General features: G+C 49.3%; 1 protein-coding gene across 1 annotated transcript; it reads left to right on the top strand.

Moving 5' to 3' along the window:
• Nucleotides 1–27,925, top strand: SH3BP5L (SH3 binding domain protein 5 like). Its single transcript, XM_082262536.1, has 6 exons — nucleotides 1–208; nucleotides 8,324–8,386; nucleotides 8,470–8,598; nucleotides 10,495–10,656; nucleotides 16,093–16,266; nucleotides 27,029–27,925. Exons 1-6 carry the CDS (start codon nucleotides 23–25, stop codon nucleotides 27,440–27,442), a joined length of 1,128 nt encoding a protein of 375 aa, XP_082118662.1. The 5' UTR covers nucleotides 1–22; the 3' UTR covers nucleotides 27,443–27,925.

Raw genomic sequence — 27,925 nt, 5'->3', positions numbered from 1 at the left:
TGCGCTTGTGAGCTGTCCCATCATGGAGGTCAGGGAGGGGCCCCCGTGTGAGGAGAGGCTTCCAACTCCAGGAGCCGAGGACAACCCAACTGACCACCGAGAGCTGAAGGGAGACGGTGGCACTGAGATGAAGAAGCCGGCTGAAGAGCTCTGCAATGGAAAGAAGGATGAAGGCGAGTTGGAGGAAGAGCTGGATCCCCGAATACAGGTATTAGATTTGTGTTCTTTAAGAGGTATTAATCCCAAAGCAAACATTTTATTATATTGCAGCTTACCAATTCTTAGATGCGATGGCTGCATTCCTTTTCTTTTTTTAGGCTCGCTTTCTTCTATTTTCATCTGGTGATCTGCCACCAAGTCTGCTGTTTTTCAACAGCACAAACTCCGATTTCTAAATATGGCAGAAAACAAAAGAAAGAGAGCGCACACCGCCCTAGTGTAACACCATTTAATGAAAATAATTAAAGCCATAAAAACAGGTACTCACAAACAAGTATAGTGTCATGCATGGAAATTATATCCCCCGATCTGATGTGTGTAGGGTACTCTCCTCCTTGCCGGCGGCTCAGCTGTTCATTCCCGCAGTAGTACGTGGATAATGTCCAGCTAAGGCAACCACCTCTGATGACTCAAGGTAGCTCAATGCGGTGCGCCTGCGCACGGTCCAGCCGCTCGCTGCACACTCTGCAAGAGCCGGATACTGTAGCCGACAGTGCGGTTACACAGAGGGGAGATCCCCGATCAGGACCCAGAACATGACATACAGTGGGTACGGAAAGTATTCAGACCCCCTTAAATTTTTCACTCTTTGTTATATTGCAGCCATTTGCTAAAATCATTTAAGTTCATTCTTCTTCCTCATGAATGTACACATAGCACCCCATACTGACAGAAAAACACAGAATTGTTGACATTGTTGCAGATTTATTAAAAAAGAAAAACTGAAATATCACATGGTCCTAAGTATTCAGACCCTTTGCTGTGACACTCATATATTTAACTCAGGTGCTTTCCATTTCTTCTGATCATCCTTGAGATGGTTCTACACCTTCATTTGAGTCCAGCTGTGTTTGATTATACTGATTGGACTTGATTAGGAAAGCCACACACCTGTCTATATAAGACCTTCCAGATCACAATGCATGTCAGAGCAAATGAGAATCATGAGGTTAAAGGAACTGCCTGAAGAGCTCAGAGACAGAATTGTGGCAAGGCACAGATCTGGCCAAGGTTACAAAAAGATTTCTGCTGCACTTAAGGTTCCGAAGAGGACAGTGGCCTCCATAATCCTCAAATGGAAGACGTTTGGGACGACCAGAACCCTTCCTAGAGCTGGCCGTCCGGCCAAACTGAGCTATCGGGGGGAGAAGAGCCTTGGTGAGAGAGGTAAAGAAGAACCCAAAGATCACTGTGGCTGAGCTCCAGAGATGCAGTCAGGAGATGGGAGAAAGTTGTAGAAAGTCAACCATCACTGCAGCCCTCCACCAGTCGGGGCTTTATGGCAGAGTGGCCCGACGGAAGCCTCTCCTCAGTGTAAGACACATGAAAGCCCGCATGGAGTTTGCACCTGAAGGACTCCAAGATGGTGAGAAATAAGATTCTCTGGTCTGATGAGACCAAAATAGAACTTTTTGGCCTTAATTCTAAGCGGTATGTGTGGAGAAAACCAGGCAGTGCTCATCACCTGTCCAATACAGTCCCAACAGTGAAGCATGGTGGTGGCAGCATCATGCTGTGCGGGTGTTTTTCAGCTGCAGGGACAGGACGACTGGTTGCAATCGAGGGAAAGATGAATGCGGCCAAGTACAGGGATATTCTGGATAAAAACCTTCTCCAGAGTGCTCTGGATCTCAGACTGGGCCGAAGGTTTACCTTCCAACAAGACAATGACCCTAAGCACACAGCTAAAATAACGAAGGAGTGGCTTCACAACAACTCCGTGACTGTTCTTGAATGGCCCAGCCAGAGCCCTGACTTAAACCCAATTGAGCATCTCTGGAGAGACCTAAAAATGGCTGTCCACCAACATTTACCATCCAACCTGACAGAACTGGAGAGGATCTGCAAGGAGGAATGGCAGAGGATCCCCAAATCCAGGTGTGAAAGACTTGTTGCATCTTTCCCAAAAATACTCCTGGCTGTATTAGATCAAAAGGGGGCTTCTACTAAATACTGAGCAAAGGGTCTGAATACTTAGGACCATGTGATATTTCAGTTTTTCTTTTTTAATAAATCTGCAACAATGTCAACAATTCTGTGTTTTTCTGTCAGTATGGGGTGCTATGTGTACATTCATGAGGAAGAAGAATGAACCTAAATGATTTTAGCAAATGGCTGCATATAACAAAGAGTGAAAAATTTAAGGGGGTCTGAATACTTTCCGTACCCACTGTATCTGTCTCAGAGTGGATTATATAGCTGGATATTTATATTTACCACTGTATATAGATATTCAAGAATATTAACTAAATTATATACCAACCTTTTTTTTTGTTGAGGTTTTTATCCGATTAGTCGATTTTTAATCGAAACAATCGGCCAACTAATCGATTATGAAAGTAATCGTTAGTTGCAGCCCTACATCAAAGTCACACTGTAAAGTCGCAATGGAAATCATGCGATTTTGAAATCACCCAAAGTGTGAATGGACTCTTATCCCAAAAGGGAAACAAAAACTGCTGTAACTGATTATAAAGTGTGATCTGGAGTTTGGCTTCAATTTGTTAGTGTATCTAAAACTGCTATTACATCTAACATCACCCCCCCCCCCCAGACTGACAATGCTGCTGTCCAAAGGTGCTCCTTCATCCGGATTGGAGCGCTGTAATACAGGAGATGTGTTACTGGCCAGATCACCAGGGGAAAACAGAGGGGAAAAAGCCAAAGAAAAGAAAACGAATGCAGCCACCACATCTAATGATCGGTAAGCTGCAATATATTACATTTGTGGTTTTAAGTTTTTTGGGGCCCACGTACCATGTTTGATGGTTTTTAATCAATTCATTAATAAATTTGTTTATTTTATAAAAACTGCTTTGGTGCCTTCAAAGTCCTTGCCTGACCTATCCAAACAATTTTTCCTTAATACCTCTTTAAACTGGTTATACACAGATGATTTTTTCGCTCAGCCAGACGTTGTTTTCTGACCGCAGCATCTGCCACTGTCAGGATGCATTGACCACTGTCAGGATACGTTGACCACTGTCAGGATACGTTGACCACTGTCAGGATGCGTTGACCACTGTCAGGATGCGTTGACCACTGTCAGGATACGTTGACCACTGTCAGGATACGTTGACCACTGTCAGGATGCGTTGACCACTGTCAGGATGCGTTGACCACTGTCAGGATGCGTTGACCACTGTCAGGATGCGTTGACCACTGTCAGGATACGTTGACCACTGTCAGGATGCGTTGACCACTGTCAGGATGCGTTGACCACTGTCAGGATGCGTTGACCACTGTCAGGATGCGTTGACCACTGTCAGGATGCGTTGACCACTGTCAGGATGCGTTGACCACTGTCAGGATGCGTTGACCACTGTCAGGATGCGTTGACCACTGTCAGGATGCGTTGACCACTGTCAGGATACATTGACCACTGGCAGTAGTTGCCAATCAATGGAAAATTTTCCAACATATCCATAGCACAGAGGTCGATTTAAATGACTTCTGTTCAGCAGGGACGGCCACAAACTGATTGAAGTCTGGCCAGTCCATGCTGAATTTCTATCAGTGTATGGCCAGCTTCACTCAGAGTATATAGAGGAGTTCAGCTGGCTGGTGTGTGTATGTATATATAAATAAATAAATAAATATATATATATTATATATATATATCTCTATCTTATTCCTGCCTGTTAAATCGGATCACCAGGATAATAACCCGCCACACAACACCCCCCCCCCAATAAAGGAATGATCTCCTGAAATATCCTTGTTTCTTATCTAAAGGCGCAGTCACAAGTTGCACTTTGAATGACAATTGTGCAGTCATGCAACGCTGCACCCATATGAAATTTTTATGATGGGCGCTGATGGGGCTGCAGTGATGGGCGCTGATGGGGCTGCAGTGATGGGCACTGATGGGGCTGCAGTGATGGGCGCTGATGGGGCTGCAGTGATGGGCGCTGATGGGGCTGCAGTGATGGGCGCTGATGGGGCTGCAGTGGTGGCCGCTGATGGGGTTGCAGTGGTGGCCGCTGATGGGGCTGCAGTGATGTGCCCTGGTAGGCAGCAATGATGGGCATTGGTAGTCGGCACTGATTGGGAACACTGTTGGGGCTCCGCTGAAAATCAGGACACTGATGATCAGTGTAGATGTCCCCTGTGTGGATTGCTGCTTACCGGCTCCCCTCATACAATGTCAGTGTGAGGAGAGCACTGCCAATAACCGGCAAATCATGTTTACACTGCGATCAGCTGTCATTGGACACAGCTGATCACATGGTAAAGAGTGGCTGTTATTGGCTCTATACCCAAATCTGTGATCACCTGTGTCTGAAGTATCCCTGCTGATGCACGCCGCAGGGGGCGCACAGGAAGTGCGATCACAAGAGAATGTCAATAGACGCCCTCCCGGAAATGTGCGACTGCACTGTAGCCGTCATTCAGCTATAGCACGGTTGGGAAGTGGTTAAAGGCTGACATGTAATACTTGCTTTCTCTGTGTAATGGAATTGCACAGAGCAGCCCCGATCCTCCTCTTCTGGGCTAAAAACCCCCATAGCAAGCAGCTTGCTGTAGGGGCACCTGAGCAGGCCCACTCCCAAGCCGCTGCTGTCTGTCTGTCCAGACACAGAGCACAGCTCGGCCCTTCCTTCACCCTCTTCTCATTGGCTCGCTGGCTGTGATTGACAGTAGCAGAAGCAGAGAGCCCAGAGAACTGCTGCTCTCATGCACATCGCTGGATTGAGGTGGGGCTCAGGTAAGGGGGGCTGCTGCACACAAAGTTTTTTTACCTTCATGCATGAAAAACCTTGAGCCTTTACAACCACTTTAAAGGTGCAGGGACACAAAGCGCCTTTAATGAGGAACGGGCAGAATGGCAGCTAAAAAAGGCCAATGTGTCCGCATGCCAATGCCAGCATGCTGTACAAAAATGGCAACCACTCATACACACGCTGCGTTTGCCCATCTCTGCTAGATGCCTTTCCTCCTGGCAGCAGCGTTTTGGCTTAAAAAAAACTCTTGACCCTTGCAAATTGACTCTTGACAAATGCACAAATGGCCATTAAAATTAATTAATGCTCAAGCGCTGAATGGGACTAGCGTTAATGCACACATTTGGACGTGTTTAGACGCGCCAGGCATTTTTCCTGCCAAAACGCTGCTGATCCTAACGCGCTAGCAGTGTTTTTTGTTTTTTTTCCTCTCTAAACTCCTCTAAACGCTCTAACAATTTGCATTGAAAACAGGTTTTAGTTGCACAACATTTGCAAGTATATGTGGAAGCCATATTGAGGCATCGGGATGTCAGTGGATGCCGTCGGGTAATCATTGGCCGGCACCCGCTGATCAGCTTGTGCTGCAATTAATCACAGCACAGGCAAGGCTTGCGCCCCTTACCCGGAAGTGCTGAATCTCATACTAGATATGGGACCCAGCACAGGAGAGCAGCTCTGCCGCTGTACTCCTACGTGAGGCGGTCAGCAAGCAGTTATTATATTTTTGCACTGGAGCATTGGAACCACAACCGGGGTGTCGTAGGTGCAGTGCCCAGACTCTTGCAGATTCTTCCCTTCACCCCAGTTCTATACAGTGGTATGGACCTTCTTTTATGGGACTGGAAGAAGTAATCGGTGGACTGCGAGTGCGGTTCCCTTGTGTTCTATTGAGATCTATGAGTCCCTCAGCCAGGGTAGTATTCCCAATTACAGATCTCTGTGAATGGATGATGCGCCGGAGCTCTACATTAACCACTTGCCAACTGCCTAACTTACTTTTACTGCGGCAAATCGGCTTCCCTGCGTGAAATTAGGTACCGGTACGTAATTCAGTGTAGGGGCTCCAGGGGGCGCGCGCACCCCCTGAGGTGCGTTCCCGCGCTGATTGGCTACAGGGGGGCCAATCCGCTGGTCTGGTGGACTCAATGTCTGCCGGCCACCCACGCTCGTTCCCGAGAGACACAGAACGGGGTTGGCAGTAAACAAGGCAGATCGCTGTTCTGTAAGAGGGAAAGGTGGAGATCTTGTGTTTCTGCTAAGCTCAATCACCAATATCTGTCTTCCTCCAGTCAGAGCACCTCCCCCACACAGTAAATACTCCTAGGCAGGGGCCTTCAAACTATGGCCCTCCAGTTGTTCAAGAACTACATCATGCCTAGTCATGGCTGTGAATGTCGGAGTTTTACAATGCCTCATGGGATGTGTAGTTCTGCAACAGCTGGAGGGCCGTAGTTTGAGGATCCCTGCACCTAGGGAACACATTTATCCCTTTGATCGCTCTTGATGTTAACCCCTTCCCAGCCAGTGTCATTAGAGTAACAGTGCGTATATTTTTTAGCACTGATCACTGTATTAGTGACGCTGGTCGCCAAAAAAGTGTCAAATGTGTCAGGTGTCCGATTTTTTTTTCACCGCGATGTCGAAGTCGCTGATCGCCGCCATTACTAGTAAAAAAAAAAAAAATTCCATAAAAATATCCCTTCCTTAGACACTATATAACTTTTTGCGCAAACCAATCAATATACGCGTATTGGGATTTTTTTTTTTTTAACCAAAAATGTGTAGCACAATACACATTGGCCTAAATTCATGAAGAAATTTGGATTTTTATTTATTTCTTTTTTTTATTGGATGTGTGCTATAGCAGAGAGTAAAAAAAAGTGTTTAGGTTTGACCTCATATTATATAGTTTTGGTAAATCTAAAAGAAAAAAAATCTAAAGACAATTGTATAGTGTATCCAGCTTAAGGGGGTAAAACCTTCCAGGGCTGAAGTAATAAAAAAAAAAAAAAAAAGCTGGATGCTGCAAGGAGAAGCACCCCACAATTCAGGTAAGTGGGGGGGGGGGCACATTGAGGGTGGGGGTTGGGGAATGCGACCATAGATATTGCACCCTAAATGTGGATGTAACATGAATCATGGTAAGAAAGATGAGACTGTGCCTTTAACCTTGCTGTGACATCATGCCCATTGAAGGAGACTAACAAGGAACTCTCTGCCCTATAGCTACAGGGCATGTCATCATTCCCCTGCGCTGTCAGTGCAGTAATTGTCATTCTTCACATTCTCAGTGGCTGTGATTAGCATTCTCGCCTTGCAGCTCTGGGTCCTGAAATCAGGTCCCACAAGGGACACTATCTGCATTGAGTTTGCTCTCCGCATTCACATTGGTTTCCTCCTACAGCCCAAAAATATATTACTATGCTAACCAGCATCTGACCACCCTGGCCCCAGTCTTTGTATATATGAGATGCGGTGAGTGTGATACACCCCATAGACTGGGAACCGACTCTTCTCAATGGTTCATCATACTTTGCAAAGCACAGAATAAAATCACTGCACTAATATATATATATATATATATATATATATATATGTATGTATGTGTGTATATATATATATGGAATAGAAGTAAAAGAGGAGATATTTTATTGGGGTTACGCTTTTCTATCTACATCTGATGTTGCATTTTCTTGAATCCTTTGTTCGGATCCTTTGAGCATTGGTGATGAGAGAGCTGGGCCTGGGAAATATGGGGGTGGATGGGGAGAATGTTCCTGTGGTGTGTGTGGAAGTATTTGGGTGGCAGTCTGCATGTCAGGTGAAACCCCCTGCTGCTGCCATGCCAACTTATGCCATTTAACCAGTTGCTGACCGCCTTATAGCAGATTTACTGCTACAGGGCAGCTGCGCTGCGCAGAATCGCGTATATATACATGATCCTGCACTTCCAGGTATTGGGCGCAAATGCGCGCCACCGAAGGCTCGCTCCCAGTGTGCTTGTGCGCAGCGGGAGCTGATCAGTGGCTGCGGCAGACTTGATGTCCTGCTGGCACCTGTTGATCGTTCATTACACAGGCAGAACGGCAGTCTTCCTATGTAAACAATGCAGATTGCTGTTTGTCATTATGGAAGGCATTGATCCTGTGTTCCTACAAAGCAGAAATACAATTCCTTGGTACTGCTATAAAACCAGTATTGAGGATAGGTGTTGGAAAATGACGGCTTCCTTTAGGTCACACAGATGTGACAAATCCTTGTAATAAAATCACCAATATTTATTTTTAACATTTTGGTTATTTTTCACCCCCGTCATCCTCACTATGTTTTGCTGCCTTTATTGCATTGTGACAATTGCCATTGTGCCATCTCTCCAGGAAGAATTGGAGCGTCTGAACCAGGCCAGCGAGGAGATCAACCAGCTGGAGCTGCAGTTGGATGTGAGTGTTGGGTCACTTCTCTGTAATTCTGTCCAAGGTGCTCCATCCATAAACATTCATATGTATTATACTGCCCCCTGCAGGATGCCCGCACCGCCTACCGCCGAATTCTTACGGAGTCTGCCAGACGCCTGAACTCTCTGGCCACTCAGCTCGGAGCCTGCATCGAGAAAGCCAGGCCCTACTATGAAGCAAGAAGATTGGCCAAGGAGGTACGATTTGTCTGCTGATCTTTAGTCATTTGTACAGATAAATATTTCATGATCCCGTGGCACAATCATGGGGCAGAAAATAAGGAATGATGTGGCAGATAACATCCACATACTCTATCCATGGACACTGCATCAATGGACACTGCATCCACATACATACCATACAAAGATTTTCCAAACTGCACAAGGCATTTACTAGCTTGTGTTTCTGAACTAAACAGTACTTACTAATACAGAGAGCACAGAAATGCTTTAATTATATGGTCACCCATCCAGATACTACGAAGTGTCCCCAGTACTCGTACCAGATAGACAGAAAACAGTGATTTATTGTTTGCAATGTTTAGATTAAAAACAGGTTTTAGTTGCACAAAATCAAAATGTTGTGCCAAGGCAAGCCTCGAAAGTGTGGTCATTGATGCACCCCTTTGCTTGCTCTATTGGGGCTCCATTTCTCCAGCTGATACCAATGATGGGGAGCTATTCCTCCCACTGAAACCAATGATGGCGCACTATTCCTCCCACTGAAACCAATGATGGAGCGCTATTGCTCTTACTGCCACCATTGATGGGGAACTATTCCTCCAACTGACACCTATGGTGGGGCACTATTAGTGCTACTGACAATGATGGGGCACTATTCCTCCCACTGACACCAGTGATGGGACACTTTTTTCCTCTCACTGACGCCAATGATGAGGCTCTATTTCTCTCACCAACACCAATAATGGGACACTATTCCTCTAACAGACACCTATGATGGGGTACTATTCCTCCCACTGACACCAATGATGGGGTACTTTTCCTCCCACTGACACCAACGATGGCGCACTATTCCCCCCCCCACTGACACCAATGATGGGGCACTATTCCTCCCACTGCAACCAATGATGGGGCACTATTTCTCCCACTGCAACCAATGATGGGGCACTATTCCTTCCACTGACACCAATGATGGGGTACTATTTCTCCTACTGACCCCAATGATGGGGCACTATTCCTCCCACTGACCCCAATGATGGGGCACTATTCCTCCCACTGACACCAACGATGGCGCACTATTCCCCCCCCCCCCCCCCCCACTGACACCCATGATGGGGCACTATTCCCCCCCCCCCCCCCCACTGACACCAATGATGGGGCACTATTCCTCCCACTAACACCAATGATGGGGCACTATTTCTCCCACTGACACCAATCATGGGGCACTATTCCTCCCACTGACACCAATGATGGGGCACTATTCCTCCCACTGACACCAATGATGGGGCACTATTCCTCCCACTGACACCAATGATGGGGCACTATTCCTCCCACTGACACCAATGATGGGGTACTATTCCTCCTACTGAAACCAATGATGGGGCACTATTCCTCCCACTGACCCCAATGATGGGGCACTATTCCTCCCACTGACCCCAATGATGGGGCACTATTTCTCCCACTGACACCAATGATGGGGCACTAGTCCTCCCACTGACACCAATGATGGGGCCCTATTTCTCCCACTGAAACCAAAGACGGGGCACTATTCCTCCCAGTGACACCTATGATGGGGCACTACTCCTCTCAATGAGGTGGTGACATTTTCTATGCCCACTGTCCGGTCTCGCTAAAGTTTGAAGGACCATAAACTGTAACCTTAATTAAGAAAATTTGAGGACCCCTGTTATAACGTGTATGAATAACAAAGCTGGAACATATTGTGTGTGTATGTGTAATCTTAGCAATGGATAAACTGAGAGCCTGTATAAGGTATTTGTCTAAAGAATATGTACATTGTATTGCAGTATTTGTTCTCAGATGCAGAGGTGTCGTTTCACAATTAGAATATGACCAGGCATTTATGTATGTATGAAGATTTCATTTTGATTATTTTCTTTTTCTTCCTTCTAGGCTCAGCAGGACACTCACAGCGCTGCTCTGCGGTATGAAAGGGCGGTCAGCATGCACGCTGCTGCCCGGGAAATGGTGTTTGTTGCTGAGCAGGGTGTCACTGCTGACAAGAACAGACTGGACCCAACGTGGCAAGAAATGCTGAACCACGCTACCTGCAAAGTAAGAGAGGGCGGGCAGTACTAGCCCTCAGGGGAAGCTTCCTGATGCTGAAAGACTGGGGTAGCGGTTATTTCTCGTAGTGCCATTTTAAAATTGTACCCTGTTTTAGCATCTGCTGTGTAGGCCTGGGATCTTTGGTCCTGGCAACGTTTTTTCTTTTTAGATGGAAATTTTTTCTCCTGGTTTTTACCTGTGAGATCTACAATCAACTGCCAGACTGGGCGACGGGCTGGATATTCTAGATCCAGTGGTCACCCCAGTCTGGCCAGTGAGAGCATGCAGACCTCTGCTCCGTGCTAGGTTGGCCGCGACATAGCCCCACTGGACGGGGGCTGGCCTGTGAGTTAAACGGCTTGCTAGGTCGCATTCAACCGGGTTTTTGGCCCGAGTCGCAATGTTCCTTCTGGACGACAGCCCCCCATTTCGATGGCGAGGGGTCCTGTCTGGAGTGGTGCCCGCCTGGTTTTTGGTATGGTGAGTAGTCCCCTTGGAGGGTTTTGGGGTGGACGTGGGCCCCTCCTTGGGACGGTCGGACCCCCGGGTTCCCCTCCTCCCATCAGGCACCCCCCTTTCATCTGTCCCCCATCCCCCCTCCACTTATGTTAGGGCTGTGTGGGTGGTCTGGTCCACCTCCTGGAGTTGGGGGCAGGGCGCTATGCTGGCAATAGGGGCCGCCGGCGACCGGAGGAATGGCTGTGTGCGGGGGGGGGGGGGGGGTTGTATACCTGGTGGTGGCTCCCCTCTGTCCTGCCTGGGCCTGGCCTTGAGGCCTGTGAAACCCTCATGGGTCCCTGGGAGCCTAGCAGGGCCACCATTTTGCTGTAGCCTGTGTTTCTATGCACGGCAGCCATGTTTGTGTAGTCTGGCGCCCATTTTGTGGTGGTTTGCCATTGAAATTAGTGGCGGCCATGACAGTGGAGCCCTGTGGGCGACGGTTTTGGCGGTGGGAGCCCCTCCCCATCCCTGGTGCTGACTCCTGGATCTTTTCACTTCCTGATCGTGGAGTGAAGATTATCCTGGTGGCTGCAGGTGCCTTTTTCTGCTGGGTGGTGAGTCTGGTGGGGTTCTCTCCATCTCTGATGAGGATCGCTTGGTGCTTTGTGCCTGGCGACTGGGTGGTGCTGCTTGCGCGGTGGGGGTTGTCCCTTTGCAGTGTTTTTAACACTTTTGTGGGGTCCCCCTGGTGACTCATGGTGTCTTTAGAGCACATCTCCCCACCTGATCCCCTCTCTGAGGCTGCGGGCCCTCCAGGTCCCAACCATCCATCCATGAACTGACGATGTTCCTGGAGTCCTTTGTGTCCTGGGTGGAGGTGGCTTTCGGGCGACGAGCAAGCAAAAAGTGCCCCCCACTTTTCCCTGCCTTTATCTATCTCATCAGATCCTGAATCTGATTCGGCCGCTGCGAACGTGGGTCACCCTGCTGGGTCTGTGACCATGCGCCCGAAATCCTCAGAGGGTGAGGATGATTCCTTCACATCTGCAACCACGCACGAACAGGCGCTGGTGGATACACTGATTGTATTTTTGCGTGAGACCTTGAAGATGGAGGATGCAGCTGCGACAGAGGCGCAGGTTTACTTTGGCACTCCCAAGCCATCCAGAGCGGCAAAGGTGTTTCTTTTCTCTGCCTATTTTGACAGAATTGTCGCTAAAGAGTGGGGATGACCAAAGCGTCCCCTTGGGGTCCCTAAGCGATTTACTAGGCGTTATTCCTATGAGGAGCTCCTTATTAAGATGTGGACTGTTCCACCGGTGGTGGACCCTTTCGGTTTCCTGATTAAACAAGGCAACCGTGATTCCGGTTGAAGAGTCCCCAGCTTTGAAGGACTTGGCTGACAGGAAGGCGGAGGCTGTGGCTCGCAATATATACACCCTGCCTGGTTTGGCACTGAGGCTGATATTCACCATTGCCCTGGTGTCGCAGACTCTGACTGAGTGGGCTAAGCTTTTGCGCCATGACCTGGAGGGGGAGTAGCTCCCCCCTCCCTGCCTGCGGCTCCCCTAGTGGCTTGGCTCTCTGTTTTGGCTGTGGTCCTTCGATATGTCTTTTGGCTCAAATGCAGGTCTGCAGACCAGACTTCTAAAAAGGCCTGACTGATCTTCCCTTTCAAGGAGATCACCTGTTTGGTGCTACTCTGGATTACATCGTTAAAGGTCTCACAGGGGGAAGAGTACCTTTTTTTTTTTTTCCCCGCAAGCTACTAAGGGCAAGGACCCTCGTTGTAGATGTGGGCCATCCTTCTCAGTTCATTAGAAGTTTTTTGTCCCTCAGGGTCAACTGACAAGGGATCAAAGCCCTTCGGGGCCTCCTCTGGAGGATCCAAATGAACTTGGTCTGGCAAGTCAAGAGCGGGCTTCTGCAGACCCGCGGACAAGGCCCCTTCAGCTGGAAGGTGCGCCCGCACTTGTATATGGGGTGGGGGGTTGTCTTTGCTGGTTCCTGGACCCTTTAGACTTCCCTGGTACAAGACAAGTGGGTCCACGAGGTCATACAGCCCGGCTACAAGATCGAGTTTCGTTCTTACCCTCCTGTAAGGTTCTTCCTTCCAACGTGTGACTGTCCCCGGTCTGGTTACAGACTCTTTTTGGGGCGGTGCAAGACCTTTTACTTCAAAGGGTGATTGTCCTGGTTCCGACTTCGGAACGCTTTCAGGGATTTTTATTCAAACCTGTTTACAGTCCCCAGGAAGGTAGACAAGGTGCGTCTAATTCTGGACCTCAAGGCACTGAACTGCTTTGTGCGGGTGCAGAAGTCAATTTGCACGGTGGTGGCTTTCCTGCATCAGGGAGATTTTCTTGCCTCCATCAACATCAAGGACGCTTACCTTTACATTGCAATATGCCGGTCACCAGCGCTTCCTCAGCTTTGCCGTGGGAAAGGAGCATTTATCAGTTTGTGGTGTAGCCCTTTTGGTCTTGCGTCCGCTCCTCGGGTCTTCATGAAATTGTTGGCCCCTGTGCTAGCATTGTTACTCCAATGGGGGATCTCGGTACTGGGCTACTTGGACGACCTCCTCCTGCGAGCGGAGTCTCCTACTTTGAGGGAGCTTGGCTGGATTCTGTATTTTCAGAAGTCTGCTCTTGTTCTGTCCACAAAGCTGTATCTGGATCTGACTCTGGACTCGGCCTTAGCCAGAGTGCTCCTTTCTCAGGACAAACTCCAGAAACTGCAGGCTACAATTCGTCTCCTGCTGTCCAGCAGATGGTCATCCCTCCGGGTTACAATTAGTCTGCTGCTCTCCAGCAGATTGTCATCCCTCTGGACCTGCATGCGGGTGCTGGGCCTGAGGCTATCTACCTTGGAGGTGGTTCTGTTTGCACAGTTCCATACCGAGGTCCCTGGAAGGGAGATTCTGGCCAAATGGGACAAGAATCCGCAGTCTCTGGACAATCCCATCTGGCGAACGAAAAAGTCCCTGATATGGTGGCTTCATTCTCTGGCGCTTCGGCTGGGCAAATTCTTCCTCCCCTTCTATTGGACAGTGGTCACCAAGGATGCCAGCCTGTCCGACTGGGGAGGTGTTCTCTGCAAAAATTCTGCTCAGGGGATCTGGACACTGAAAAGTCCGAATAATGTCATGGAACTCCGAGCGATCAGACTGTGCCTTGACCATTGGACGGATTGTCTTCAGGGATGTCCAGTGCACATTCAATCGGACAATGCCACGACCGTGGCTTATGTTAATCACCAGGGGGCCACAAGAAGTGTTCTGGCGTCTGTGGAGGTAGCGGCATTCTAAGGTGGATAGAACGGTTCGTTCCAGCCCTCTCCGCTGTACACATTCCAGGGGTGGAAAACTGGCAGGCGGAATACCTCAGTCGGTAGGCTTTGAACCAAGGGGAGTGGTCCCTTCCTCCAGAGGTGTTTCATCAGTTGTGTCTCCGGTGGGGCATCCCGAGGTGGATCTGTTATCTTGGGTCAACAGAAAGTTGCAGAGGTTTATGGCTCGGTCACGGAATCCTCTTGGGACGCCACAGATGCGCTAGTGGCCCGTGGGGTCAGTATCGTCTGATTTACGCCTTCCCTCTCAAGCTTCTGCCAAGATTTCTACACAGGATCGAGGCAGATTGAATTCCGGTCATCTTAGTGGCCCCGCACTGGCCTCGCCGGGCTTGGTACACCGATCTGGTGTGGCTGGTCTCCAACATTCCTTGGAAGCTTCCTCTCGGGGAGGATTTGATGTCCCAAGGACCAATCTTCCATCCTCTTTACAGTCGCTGGCTTGTTGAACACCAGGTGCTGATGGATAGAGGTTTTGTTCAGTCTGTGATTCCAACACTGTTAAAAGCTAGGAAATCTACTTCTAGGAAGATCTACCATCCTACGTGGAAGACGTACATTGCGTGGTTTGAGTCTCTTGGGGTTCATCCTCGCTCCTTTTCAGTGGCTCGGATCTTGACCTTCCTTCAACGGGGAGTTGAGCAGAAACTGGCCTTGAGTAGTATCAAGGGTAAGGTGTCGTCCTTAGCATGCTTCTTTCAATGGCGCTTGGCCACATACTCCCTGGGACATACTTTTTTTCAGGGAGTTAGGCACGTGCAGTCTCTGACGACTTGGGACCTCAATTTGGTGCTCTGTCTTCCAGAAGTCTCCTTTTGAGAATCATTGGAAGATTCCCCTGCTTACGTTGTCCTTTCGTGGCTATCATCTCTGCGCGCGGGTTGTCGGTGTCAGAATTGTTATCCTGTCCTTCACTTTACTTGGTGGTTCACAGAGATAAGGTGGTTCTTCGCCTCTGTCCGTCGTTTTTTCCTCGGGTTGTCTCTGATTTTCATTTGAATGAAGACATTGTGTTGCCTTCCCTGTGTCCCAGGCCAAAACATCCGAAGGAAATTGCTTTGCATATCTTGGGTGAGGTCCAGGCAATTAGGTGTACCTGGAAGCTATGGAGTCTTTTAGGAAGACGGACTCACTATTTGTGCTCATGGATGGGCCTTGGAAACGGTTGTCCGCTTCCTCTGGGACCATTTCCAAATGGATCAGACACAGTGGTTCAGGTTTATTCCATCAGGGGTCAGGTTCCTCCTTTCCCTGTCAAGGCACACTCTACTCGGGCGCTCAGTGCCTCCTGGGCCTTCCCTCATCAGGCGTCAGTGACGCAGGTTTGCAATGCGGCCACGTGGTCGTCGGTACACACTTGCACAAAATTTTTATAAAGTGGATGTGTTGGCATCTACGAATGTTCCTTTGGCCGCAAGGTTTTTGCAGGCTGCTGTTTAGAGGACCTGGTCCTCTTTGAGGGTCTATTGTGTTTTTTTTACTTTTATGCATAGAATACTTAAAGGTAAAAAACCCTCAGTCGTCAGAACCACCTTAAATTATATTAATAGGTGATTTTTTTGGGGGGGACAGAACAGTTCTGACATTACAAATAGTTGTGATTTTTTTTTTTTGGTTTATTACTAATTTCTGGTTCCTTAATCCCGGTAACAGGTGAATGAGGCGGAGGAGGAGCGACTGCGCAGCGAGTTTGAGCACCAACGGGTGACCCGGCAATGCCATGCAGCTGAAGCCAGAGTGCAGACCTTGCAGAAGAGCCTGAAACGCGTCATCATCAAGAGTCGCCCCTACTTCGAACTGAAGGCGCAGTTCAATACAGTGTTAGAGGTGACGATACTCTGCTGTATGACAATGATCAGCTAGTCTGGTCTTTGTGTAATAAACATGAATATTCCCTTTTCATATGAACATGATGTCATAACTGTCTGCTGTGCAGGTCATCGCTCCTTGTTCTTTCTGGTAATAATGATGACAGTGTACATAGAACTCCAACACCCAAAAGGGGCTTTTGAAACTGCCCCAAAAATATGTCCCAAAAATCATATCCAATGGCAAAATAATGTGCCGAGTCTATATTTTAAGCACTCTCCGACCGCTCACTCGAGCTCTACTGCGGCAAAGTGGTTAGTTTCCGTCCAGCGACGTAGACCTACGTCGCTGGACTCCTCCCCTTGTGGGCGGCGCACGCGCGCCGCCGCAGGCTTGCTCCCGCTGTATTCGGTCACAGCGGGAGTCGGGCCAGGGGAGGAGCGGCAATGATCACCGCCGCTCTTCCCCGATCGTCGGGGAATCGAGTTTGGAGATCCGCCCGCTTGTGTAAACAAAGCGGGCGGATCTCCTAAGTGACAGACAGGGTCAGATTGCAGGGTTCAGCATAGCTGAACCTGCGATCTGTCCCTGTGTCACTCAGTCACCTCCCCCCACACATGTTAGTAAGCACCAGGCATACATTAACCCCTCCCTCTCCAATAAAATTAACCCCTTCCCTGCCAGTGTCATTTTTACAGTAACAGTGCATATTTCTAGCACTGATTACTGTAGTAATGTCACTGGTACCCCCAAAAATGTCAGTCAAGGGTCCGATCTGTCCGCCGCAATGTCGCAGTCCCGCAAAAAAAATCGCAGATCGCCGCCATTACTCGTTAAAAAAAAAAAAAAAAACACCAAAAATGACAGAAATCTTTCCCTTAGTTAGTAAACGCAATAAATTTTGTGCAAACCAATCAAAATACACTTATTGTGATTTTTTTTTTTTTTTTTTTTTTTACCAAACATAGGTAGCAGAAAACAAATTGGCCAAAAATGTAAAAAAATTTAGATTTTTTTTTTTTTTTTTTTTTACATTTTTTTTGGGGGGGGGGGGGGGAATTTCATATAAAAAAAATGTGAAAAATATTATTTTTTTTTTTTTTAAATTTACGCTTTTTTTTTGTTTATAGCGCAAAAACTAAAAATCGCACAGGTGATCAAATACCGCCAAAAGAAAGCTCTGTTTGTGGGCAAAAATTTATGTAAATTTCGTTTGGGTACGGCGTCGCACGACCGCGCAACTGTCAGTTAAAGTCGCACAGTGCCAAATCGCAAAAAGTGGCCTGGACGTAACACAGCAAAATCCTCCGGTGGTAAAGTGGTTAAAGATTAAAGTCGTGTCATTTAAATTTTTTATCACTTAAAATATTTTAAAATGAATATCAGGAGGCCCATTGAAAAGGCTAGCAGTTTGTGTTTCTAATTAAATAGCCCATTAAATCTACTGATTCAGTACTGTATTTGATCACCTCAGAATATTACTAGTTATAATTCTTCACCTTTAACCCCTTGGAGCCGGCACCTCCCGGCCCTTGAGGGGTTTAGGGAGGCGGTGCGGGGGTTATGATCATGTGACCGCCGTGTTTGGCTGTCATGGCAGGTCACATGATTGGAAATCTAGTCGCAGGCAGTGATTGGGAACTCGCAGGGCGCGCGTTCTCTGCACAGCTGTATTTGCACTAATGCACGCAAATATGTGGCTATTGGGTGCCAAGGTCCACCCGCCAAGAGGCCGTCTATTTGCGCACGACCGGCACCAAGAGCTTAACAACTTGACCTCCTGAAGGTTTTACCTCTCGTGACTAGGGCATCTTTTGCTATTCAGCACTGCGCTACTTTAATTTGCGCGGTCATGCAACACTGTATTATGCAAATGAAATTGATGTAATTGTGGTATTTGATCACCACTGAGTTTAATATTTTTTTTATTATATAAACGAAAAATAAAAAGGAAATAAAAATTCTACTTTCTGTTATAAAACCTATCCAATAAAAATTAAAAAAAAAATCAAATTTCTTCATAAACCTAGGCCAAAATGTGTTCTGCTAAATTTTTTTGTAAAAAAAAAATAAAATAAAATCCCATATGTGTATATTGGTTTGTGTGAAAGTTATAGCATCTACAAACTGTGGTATATACATTTGAAAATGTATCAACCCGGATGTACTGATCTAATTTCTTGAGACCCTAAAATGCCAGAACAGTACAAAGTAGACCAGAAGTATTTACTTAGAGGCTTGAAGTTGTATTTTTTTGTTTTTTGGAAAAAAAGAAATTGCATAAAACAAATTTTTTTTCACAATTTTCCACCAGTGTGCACTGTCACCAGTGCAGTACAGCATCATCAGACTGGTGTGGCAGTGATCAGGGGTACTGACTTGTGACTTGTATGTAAAAATAAATTTAAACACTTTTTTTTTTTTTTTTCCATCCTGTCCTTCAAGGTAATTCAGTGTCACCATAGTGACACTGTGCTACTCTGGGGGGTGATTAGGGATTTTTTTTTTTTTAACACTGGGTTTGCTTATAACAGTGAAGTTCACTGTTATAAGCAATAGTTTTAGCTGCCATGAATGGGTTAACATTAATGAATGCTTAGTCACTGTTGACATGCTGTGACCCCAGCCAGGTACAGGTAGCCAGGTACCATGTGATGGCTGTGAGCCAATCACAGCTTTCCAACACTAAGCAAGCAGTCATGAGTGAAAACAATCCTGACTGTTTTGTTTACATTGTAATAGTGTGATTGCTATGACCAATCATAGAGATCACATGATATAGGGTACTGGTAACAGTAATCCGTTGTGTCCGATGGAGACATCGGTCACAGGAGTGGTGTGCTGTGCGCCCATGTACAGGTGACGCACGTAATTGTGCCTGCTGCCCACTCGTAGTATATTTTCTGTGAGCGGTCGGAAGGTGGTTAGGTAAACTAGCCCTCAAGGAACCCTCTGTAACTAGAGGCATCGTAGAGCAATTCATCAACAAAGATCAGAGAATAACTGATGTAATTCATGTCCTTGCCACATCTCTCAGCTCTCTCTCCCATTATTGAGCTGAGTCACTGCTGAACTCCTTTCCCAGCTTTCCAAGCTCACCCTTCTACCACCTTCCAGCAGTAACTCAGCAGCTAACTGTTCCTTGCTCTCCCCTCCCAGCAGTGACTTGCCCACAGTACCCTCCCAGGAGTGACTCAATTCATGCTGTTCCCTCTACCAGCAATGACTCAGCAGCTCCGTTCTCCCCTCACAGCTGTGACTAAGCAGATTCAGCTCACCCTTCTACCACCTTCCAGCAGTAACTCAGCAGCTAACTGTCCCTTGCTCCCCCCCCTCCCAGCAGTGACTTGCTCACAGTACCCTCCCCTGCCAGGAGTGACCCAACTCGCACTGTTCCCTCTACCAGCAATGACTCAGCAGCTCAGTTCTCCCCTCACAACTGTGACTAAGCATTTGAGCTGACCCAGTCCCCCCCCCCCCCCCCCAGCAATGACTTCTCAGCTCCGCCTGTTCCCTCCAACAACCACCTGCTCCCCTCTCCTCAATAGCTTGGATCATCCTGCCCCCCCCCCCCTTTCCCAGCAGTTACTTAGGAGCTTACCTTGGGCTGCTGCCTCCTTGCAGGCAGACCTATAGTAAACCGGTCTATGGGGCTATGACGACTATTCACCTACTTCTGAAAATGCTAGCTGCCTGGCTGTGTCTTGTTTCAGTGCTGTTGAATAACAAAACATATCCCCCCCCTCCCACCCAGCTTATTAAAATTTGATGGCCACCCAGGATGATGGAAATCGTGCATCCCATGGGCCGTGCTTCGGAGGGATCTGTCACCGGCTGTGATGACAGATCGCTGTACTGGCCTGCTGCCGGTACCATATGGTTGCTGTGGCCAATCACAGCAGATCACACGACAGCTGTACACAATGAATGGCTTTGATGCCTTTCATTGTGTACTAATGTGATGAGCTCTGTGATTGGTCACAGTGACCACATGGTACAGACAGGGCCAATCACAGCCCGTCTGTACCATGTGATTAACTGTGGCTAATCACAATAGTAAACATTGAATGAATAGTTTTCATTCAGAAAAATTGGTTGCTTATAACTGTGAAATGCACTGGTATAAGCAACCATAAGGGCCCTTTCACACGGGCGATCGGATCAGATCCGCCTGTCAGTTTTTTAGGCGGATTTGATCGGATCCTCCATGCAGCTCTATGGGGACACCTCCGCTGACACCCGCTGCCATCCGTGTCCGATCCTGTCCGTGAAATCTGGACGGATGGAAACCCTATTTCTCTTACGTCCTCCGACAGTCGCCGCCTCTTCATATTCGTCACATATGGGGTATTAGACTTTGCTCCGAAGGAGTAGCTAGGCAACAGAATATGTTAACAATAAAGCTTTTAACATATCCCACCCTCAAGGGGTGGTCCCCTCAGTCAATACCCTCCTACTTCCTGCAACCATATCCCAGTTTTAATGTCTAGCTTGTCAGGAGTGGCTGGCTTTTTCTGTGCTGGGGCTTTCTGCCCCAGACTCTTTCTTCTTTTTAAAATTTTGTTTGAGTTTTCTCTCTACCTTTACTTAGCTGTTATTTTTGTCAGCGTTAGTTAGTTCTTCGGATGAAGAGGATCATGCAGACTGGGTCTCGGGCTGATCCCCCTGATCGCAGGTCGTGGGTCAGTGGCTTCCCAGTCTGCCATCGAGCGTTCAGCCAGGTAACGCTCCTGGCACAGTGAACGACCCATCCCTGTTCGGTGCAGGGATGATTGGTGAGGTGGCTACCTCACTGGACGCTGTGCGGTTTCTTAACCCCCATTTTGTGCGTCTTGAATGCGACTCTCCCTGCCTCATGTGCAGCGGCTTGTTCGCCTGTGCGGGTCCCCCACGCCATGTGAGGTAAGTGTATTTATGTGGGGACCTGTCTGTCTGGGGGGGTGTCAGTCTGGGACTGTGTAACCTGCCTTTAATCACACTGCTTGTCTCCCTATCTCTCGGCTGCATGCTGTGGGCTGCAAGGGGGGGGGGGGGGGGAGCTGTGTGACACTGTGTGTGTCAGCCTGGTCAGTGTGTGAAGCTGTGTGCTGTGGGGCATGTTTTTTGGCATGTTTGGGCACTATACAGCGATCGCTGCGGCGATCTGACATGTATTCTGATACTGGAATGTAATGTGTGTTTTTTTTTTTTTTTTTTTTTACTGCACTGTGGAGCGGCGGTTTCGGCGCCAAACGGCGCCATTTTGCCTACACCCGCTCCGGCCGCATGTTTTTACATGCATGGCGGCCATTTTCTTGTAGCCTCCATAGGCTTACATAGAGCGCCCTGGCAGCATCACTTCCTCTTTCCAGGAACACCGATCGAGGCAGCAGCGGCGGCGAGGGTCTCCTCAGGTTTTACCCTTCTGTTCTTGCTATCCATTGCCTGTGTTCAGTTTGCATATTCCCTGTGGGGGTCTTATTGTGCATGAGTGTGGTGCGGTGGGCTGCGCTTGCCGCGCTTGCTTAAAAGGGGCAGTTAACCCCTTGTTGTCTGGCATTACAGGGGCAATGGATTCTCAGGAGGGAAAATTTCCTACAGCCTTGGTGGAAAGCCAGGGGACCGCTGTCTCCCCCCCAGGGGGGGATTTGGCCACTATTGTGGCTGGCCTTGCTGCTCAGGTGCAGATGCTGGTGGCTGCTCAATCTACTAAAAGGCCCAGAGTTGCTCTTTCCTCTGATTCTGAGGGTGAAGGTGATGGGGCTGTTATGGCGGGGGCCTCCTTATCGGGGTCCCGCTCCTCTCTTGATCTAATAGGGTCTGAGGTGGAGGCTGAAGTTGAGGGGGTTGATAATTCTCCCCCTGGCTCGCCTGAAGAGCTTGCAATCATGGATGAGTTGATTGCTTCCATAAAGCAAACGCTGCGTTTGCAGGATGAGGTGTGTCCCCCCGCCGCCTTGGCGGCTTATGGGACGCAGAGAAAACGCAGGACGCCGCAGGTTTTTCCCTGCAATGATGATTTTCAGCGCGCTGTTAAGGAACAATGGCGCAATCTACGCAAACCTTTTGCTGTACCAAGTAGATTCAAGCTGCGTTATCCTTTCTCACCTTCCACTGATGAAAGGTGGTGTGTGCCACCCCCAGTGGATCACGCAATTGCGGTTTTAAACAAAGCCACTGCGATTCCTGCAGAGGATTCCCCTGTGTTCCGTGACGCCACGGATAGGAGACTGGAGTCTCTTACCCGTCATACTTATTCTGTTACGGGTTCTATGCTTAAGGCTCTGTTTGCTTCTCTCATGGCGGCCCAGGCGATCGCAAGTTGGACGCAGATGCTCAGGCGCGTCCTAGTGGCCGATTCGGCCTCACCGGCGACCCTGGATATGGTGGATCAAATCCACCAGGGTGTCATGTATCTGTGTGATGCGGACCTGGACCTGGTTCCGTTGGCTGCACGTGTGCACAGTGTGGCGGTGTTGTCTCGCCGCCTGATTTGGTTAAAATGTTGGTCGGTGGACCAGTCTTCACGTAAGACCTTAGCCAATCTGCCTTATGATGGGTCTCGCCTTTTTGGGGAGTCCCTGGATGTGTTGATTAAGGGGATCACCGGGGGTAAGAGCACTCTCTTGCCCCATTTCCCCAAAGCTAAGGGGGCTTCTGGGAAGAAGCATGCTAATTTTCGGCCCCCTCAGGGGTCCTTTCGTGCCTTTCGGCCGCACTACAAGGGCAAGCCGTTCAAAGGTCAAGGCTCTCAGAAGAAGTCCTGGTCTGGTAAACAGAAGTCCGGCCAATCCGGATCTGCAGCCCATAACAGTGCGGCCTGAAGGGGCGCCCTCACCCAGTTTTGGGGTGGGGGGACGCTTGCTCGGTTTTCTTCAGCCCTGGTTGGCCCGTGTGCGGGACAGATGGGTTCAGGAAATCGTTCAATCTGGTTACAAGATCAAGTTTCTCTCTCGGCCGGAGAGCAGATTTTTTCCCTCAAATCTTCAACTGTCTCCAGAGCGTTTGCGGGACCTGCACCTGGCGGTGCGGGACCTGAGGGCTCAGGGAGTGGTGGTTCCGGTGCCTCATCGGGACAGATTTCGGGGGTTTTATTCCAATCTGTTCACCGTGCCCAGGAAGGAGGGCAAGGTTCGTCCAATTCTGGACTTGAAGGCTCTGAACCGCTCTGTGCGGGTTCGCAAGTTCCGCATGGAATCCCTGCGGTCGGTGGTGGCTGCCCTGGTTCCGGGGGAATTCATGGCCTCCATCGATTTGAAGGATGCGTACCTTCACATCCCCATTTTCGAAGGTCACCAGAGGTACCTTCGATTCGCCATTGCGGAGGATCACTACCAGTTCGTGGCGTTGCCTTTTGGTCTCGCCTCGGCTCCGCGGGTCTTCACCAAGGTGCTTGCACCGGTTCTGGCATTGTTGAGGGCCCAGGGCATTTCTGTCCTGGGGTATCTAGACGACATCCTGGTTCGGTCTGCGACCAGCCAGGGTCTGGAGGAGGACCTGTCTGTCACGATGCAAACTCTACAGGAGTTTGGTTGGACGATAAATTTTCCAAAGTCGACGCTGAGTCCGTCGGTTCGTCTTCCCTACCTGGGAATGATTCTGGACTCGGTACAAGCAAAGGTCTTCCTGCCGGAAGACAAACTCAGAACGCTTCAGGAGGAAGTCAGGTCCCTCAGGGACGTTCCGCACTCGTCTTTAAGGACGTGCATGAGATGTCTGGGATTTATGGTCTCGGCCTTCGAGGCGATTCCCTTCGCCCAGTTTCACACGCGGGGTCTCCAAGCGGAGATCCTGTCCAAGTGGGACGGGCGACCTCAATCTCTGGATCTTCAGATCTCGTTGAGTCATCGCACCAGAAGAGACCTTCTGTGGTGGCTCCAGTCCCCGATGGTGTCCGGGGGCAAGTCGTTTCGTCCTACATCGTGGACGGTGATCACCACGGATGCCAGCCTGTCGGGTTGGGGTGGTGTTCTGGGCGTTCTGTCTGCCCAGGGGACTTGGTCGGAGGGAGAGTCTTCCCTTCCGATCAACATTCTGGAATTACGTGCGATAAATCTCTGTCTTCATCGCTGGACGGACCGGCTGCAGGGCTGCCCGGTTCGGGTGCAGACGGACAATGCCACGGCGGTGGCCTACATCAACCACCAAGGGGGCACCAGGAGTGCCCGGGCGGCTCGAGAAGTGGCCGACATTCTGTCTTGGGCCGAGACTCATGTCCCGGCGATAACGGCAGTTCACATTCCGGGGGTGGAGAACTGGCAGGCGGACTATCTGAGTCGCCAGACCCTGGATCAGGGGGAATGGTCTCTTCACCCGGCTGTCTTCCAGATGTTGTGCGCGAAGTGGGGTCTTCCAGATGTGGACCTGTTCGCGTCTCGTCTCAACAACAAGGTGAGAAGGTTCGTGGCAAGGACGCGCGACCCTCGGGCAGACGCGTCGGACGCGTTAGTGGCCCCGTGGCATCAGTACAGGCTGATGTACGCTTTCCCACCGATTCAGTTGCTGTCCAGGTTCCTTCGCAGGTTACTCTCGGAACGCAGCACAGTGATTCTTGTGGCACCGGACTGGCCTCGCCGGTCCTGGTACGCAGACCTCGTGAATCTGGCGGTCGACGCCCCCTGGCGTCTACCTCTTCGAGACGATCTACTGTCTCAGGGACCGATTTACCATCCTGCTTTACAGTCGCTGGCTTTGACGGCCTGGCTGTTGAGACAGAGGTCCTGAAGGAGAAGGGTCTCTCTCCAGAGGTCGTTCATACTTTGATCAAGGCGAGGAAGTCTTCCTCGGGGAAGGTTTATTACTGTACTTGGAAGGCCTATATTGCCTGGTGTGAGTCCAGGGGGTTTTCACCCCGCACGTACTCGGTTTCCCGTGTGCTGTCTTTTCTTCAGACGGGTGTTGATCAGCGTTTGGCGCTGGCTACGATAAAGGGTCAGGTGTCTGCGCTGGCCGTTCTGTTTCAACGTCCCGTGGCTTCCAACTCCTTGGTTGGCACTTTTATTCAGGGTGTGCGGCATCTGGTTCCTCCTAGGAGGGATCCTTTGCCCCCTTGGGACTTGAATCTCGTTCTATCTGTGTTACAACGTGCTCCTTTTGAACAGATCAGGGAGATCTCGTTGTCTATGTTGTCCAAAAAGGTCGCCTTTTTGGTGGCGATCACTTCGGCTCGCAGAGTGTCGGAGCTGGCGGCTTTGTCCTGCAAGTCTCCGTACCTGGTTATTCATTTGGATAAGGTGGTCTTGCGACCTAATCCTTCTTTTCTTCCGAAACGAGTTTCGGATTTCCATCTTAATGAGGATATTGTCTTGCCTTCGCTGTGCGCGAAGCCTAAACATCCAAAGGAGGTGAGATTGCATTCTCTGGATGTTGTTCGGGCGATAAGGGTTTACCTTAAATCGACTGAGTTTTTTCGTAAGACTGACTCCTTGTTTGTTCTTCCAGAGGGTCCTCGGAAGGGCATGGCGGCTTCGGCCTCTACCATCGCCAAATGGATCAGGCAGACCATTGAACAGGCCTATGCTTTGCAGGGTAAGGCTCCTCCTGTCCCTGTGAAGGCGCACTCTACTAGATCTCTGAGTACGTCTTGGGCCTGTCGTCATGGGGCTTCTGTAGCCCAGGTGTGTAAGGCGGCGACCTGGTCGACCGTGCACACTTTCACAAAATTCTACAAAGTAGATGTTCAGGCATCGGCGGATGCTTCCTTTGGCCGCAAGGTTCTTAGTGCGGCTGTTCCATAGGGTCCCTTGTTGGGGACTCCTGGCTGTTGGGATAGTTTTTTGTATCCCCTGGTTTTTTGTCTTTTCCTGGGTTGTTGCTCCTGTTGAGCACTTGTTTTTTTGCTGTTGCCCAGCTGGTTTCCTTCCTTTGGTAAGGTTCCTTTCTTTGATGCGGAGACTGCGTTGCCTTTTCGGCGCGGATGCGTTTCCCACCCCTCATGTTTGCACTGCTTTGGGACGTCCCCATATGTGACGAATATGAAGAGGCGGCGACTGTCGGAGGACGTAAGAGAAAACGGAATTTTTGTAAAATCTTACCTGTAAAATTCCTTTCTCTGAGTCCTCCGACAGTCGCCGCCCCCGCCCCTCTTTTGGGGTTTGGTTGTATACTCTACTGCTATTCCACTAAAACTGAGATATGGTTGCAGGAAGTAGGAGGGTATTGACTGAGGGGACCACCCCTTGAGGGTGGGATATGTTAAAAGCTTTATTGTTAACATATTCTGTTGCCTAGCTACTCCTTCGGAGCAAAGTCTAATACCCCATATGTGACGAATATGAAGAGGCGGCGACTGTCGGAGGACTCGGAGAAAGGAATTTTACAGGTAAGATTTTACAAAAATTCCGTTTTTTCCATCCGCTCAGTGATCGGATCAGATGAGAGCGGACAGGCGGTCCGCTCTCATCCGATCCCCCATAGAGGGCAGCGGGGGCTGAGACACCTCCCTCTCCGCTCTGCGAGCGGAGACGGAGCTGTCATCCGCCGGCTCAGCGGGGATCGCGGATCGATCCCCGCTGAGCAACACGGATCCGCCTACGGAGACGGACCGTGTGAAAGAGGCCTAGTGCGTGTAAAAAAAAAAAATACAATCCTGATCACCTCCCCAGAGCAGTTCAGTGTTACTATGGTAAACACTATTACTCTGGTCACTGTATGTACAGCCAGGAAATTAGCATTTGCTGATGAAAGCAGTGGCAGCCGCAGTGTTTCTCTCATGACACTGCAACAGCGGCCTCAGTGTTTCTATCAGCAGATACTTTACACCGATGTGACTGATTTCATAACTTTCATTGTTCTTTCACAGGAACACAAGGCCCGGGTCACATCTCTGGAGGTCTCCGTGTCACAGGCCAAGCTGCGATACTCAGCGGCACTCCGCAGTTTGGAGCAAATCAGCGAGGAGATCCACGCCCGCCGCACTAAAGGCCCCATGCTAACACTCAGGGCCCCGCCACTCGGGGCTGAAGCCCCTGCCCCACTGACAGATGGCGAGATGGGCCCGCCCTCCGACACGGTTTCCCTCCTTAGTCTGCAGACCATCGCCTCTGACTTGCAGAAAAGCGACTCGGTGGAGCACTTGCGTGGTCTGAGCGACATCACCAGTCTAGATGGGAGAGACATAGAGACCGAGGAAGACGAGAACGACGCAGGTCGGGAGAGAGCTGGCGAGAGAGGAAGCAGGGGGATGTTCGGCCATCACAGGAGCGTCAGTCTCTAAGATTAAGACTCGAGTCTGATATACATTAAAGAACTTCATTAAACCTAACCAAGCACGCGTCACGTGGGCGGAGACAAACAGGCGCTCTTGACATCAGACATGGAGAAAAGCACCAAACAAAAGGGTGCTAGCCGCACTACGGTGTCGCTTTATGGGCATTTAAACACTTACAGGACTGAAGAAAAGGGAAACTAAAACTGACAAACTTACACTGAAGCTCTGACATTTTCTAACCGGATGCTTCTAGATCCAGTAGGGGAGCATTTGTAGTGTAAGATAACGGTTCTACGGATATTCGTACAATGAGGGTAGAGAGACATTAGTGATCTAGAAAGGGAGACACCTCTCGCTGCTATGAGAACGCCGTCTGTTTGATGCAGCAATCGGAATGTCTGTATTTCAATAAATATACATTGATGTGTCGCTGTCATGGCAGATTGTTTACAGTACACTCCTTAACCCCTTCCAGCTCAGCCCCCATGT

The sequence above is a fragment of the Pelophylax lessonae genome (assembly GCF_965119305.1).
Source record: "Pelophylax lessonae genome assembly, chromosome: 7".
Taxonomy (NCBI): domain Eukaryota; kingdom Metazoa; phylum Chordata; class Amphibia; order Anura; family Ranidae; genus Pelophylax; species Pelophylax lessonae.
The sequence above is the reverse complement of the archived record's forward strand: the minus strand, read 5'-3'. Positions and strand labels throughout refer to the sequence as shown.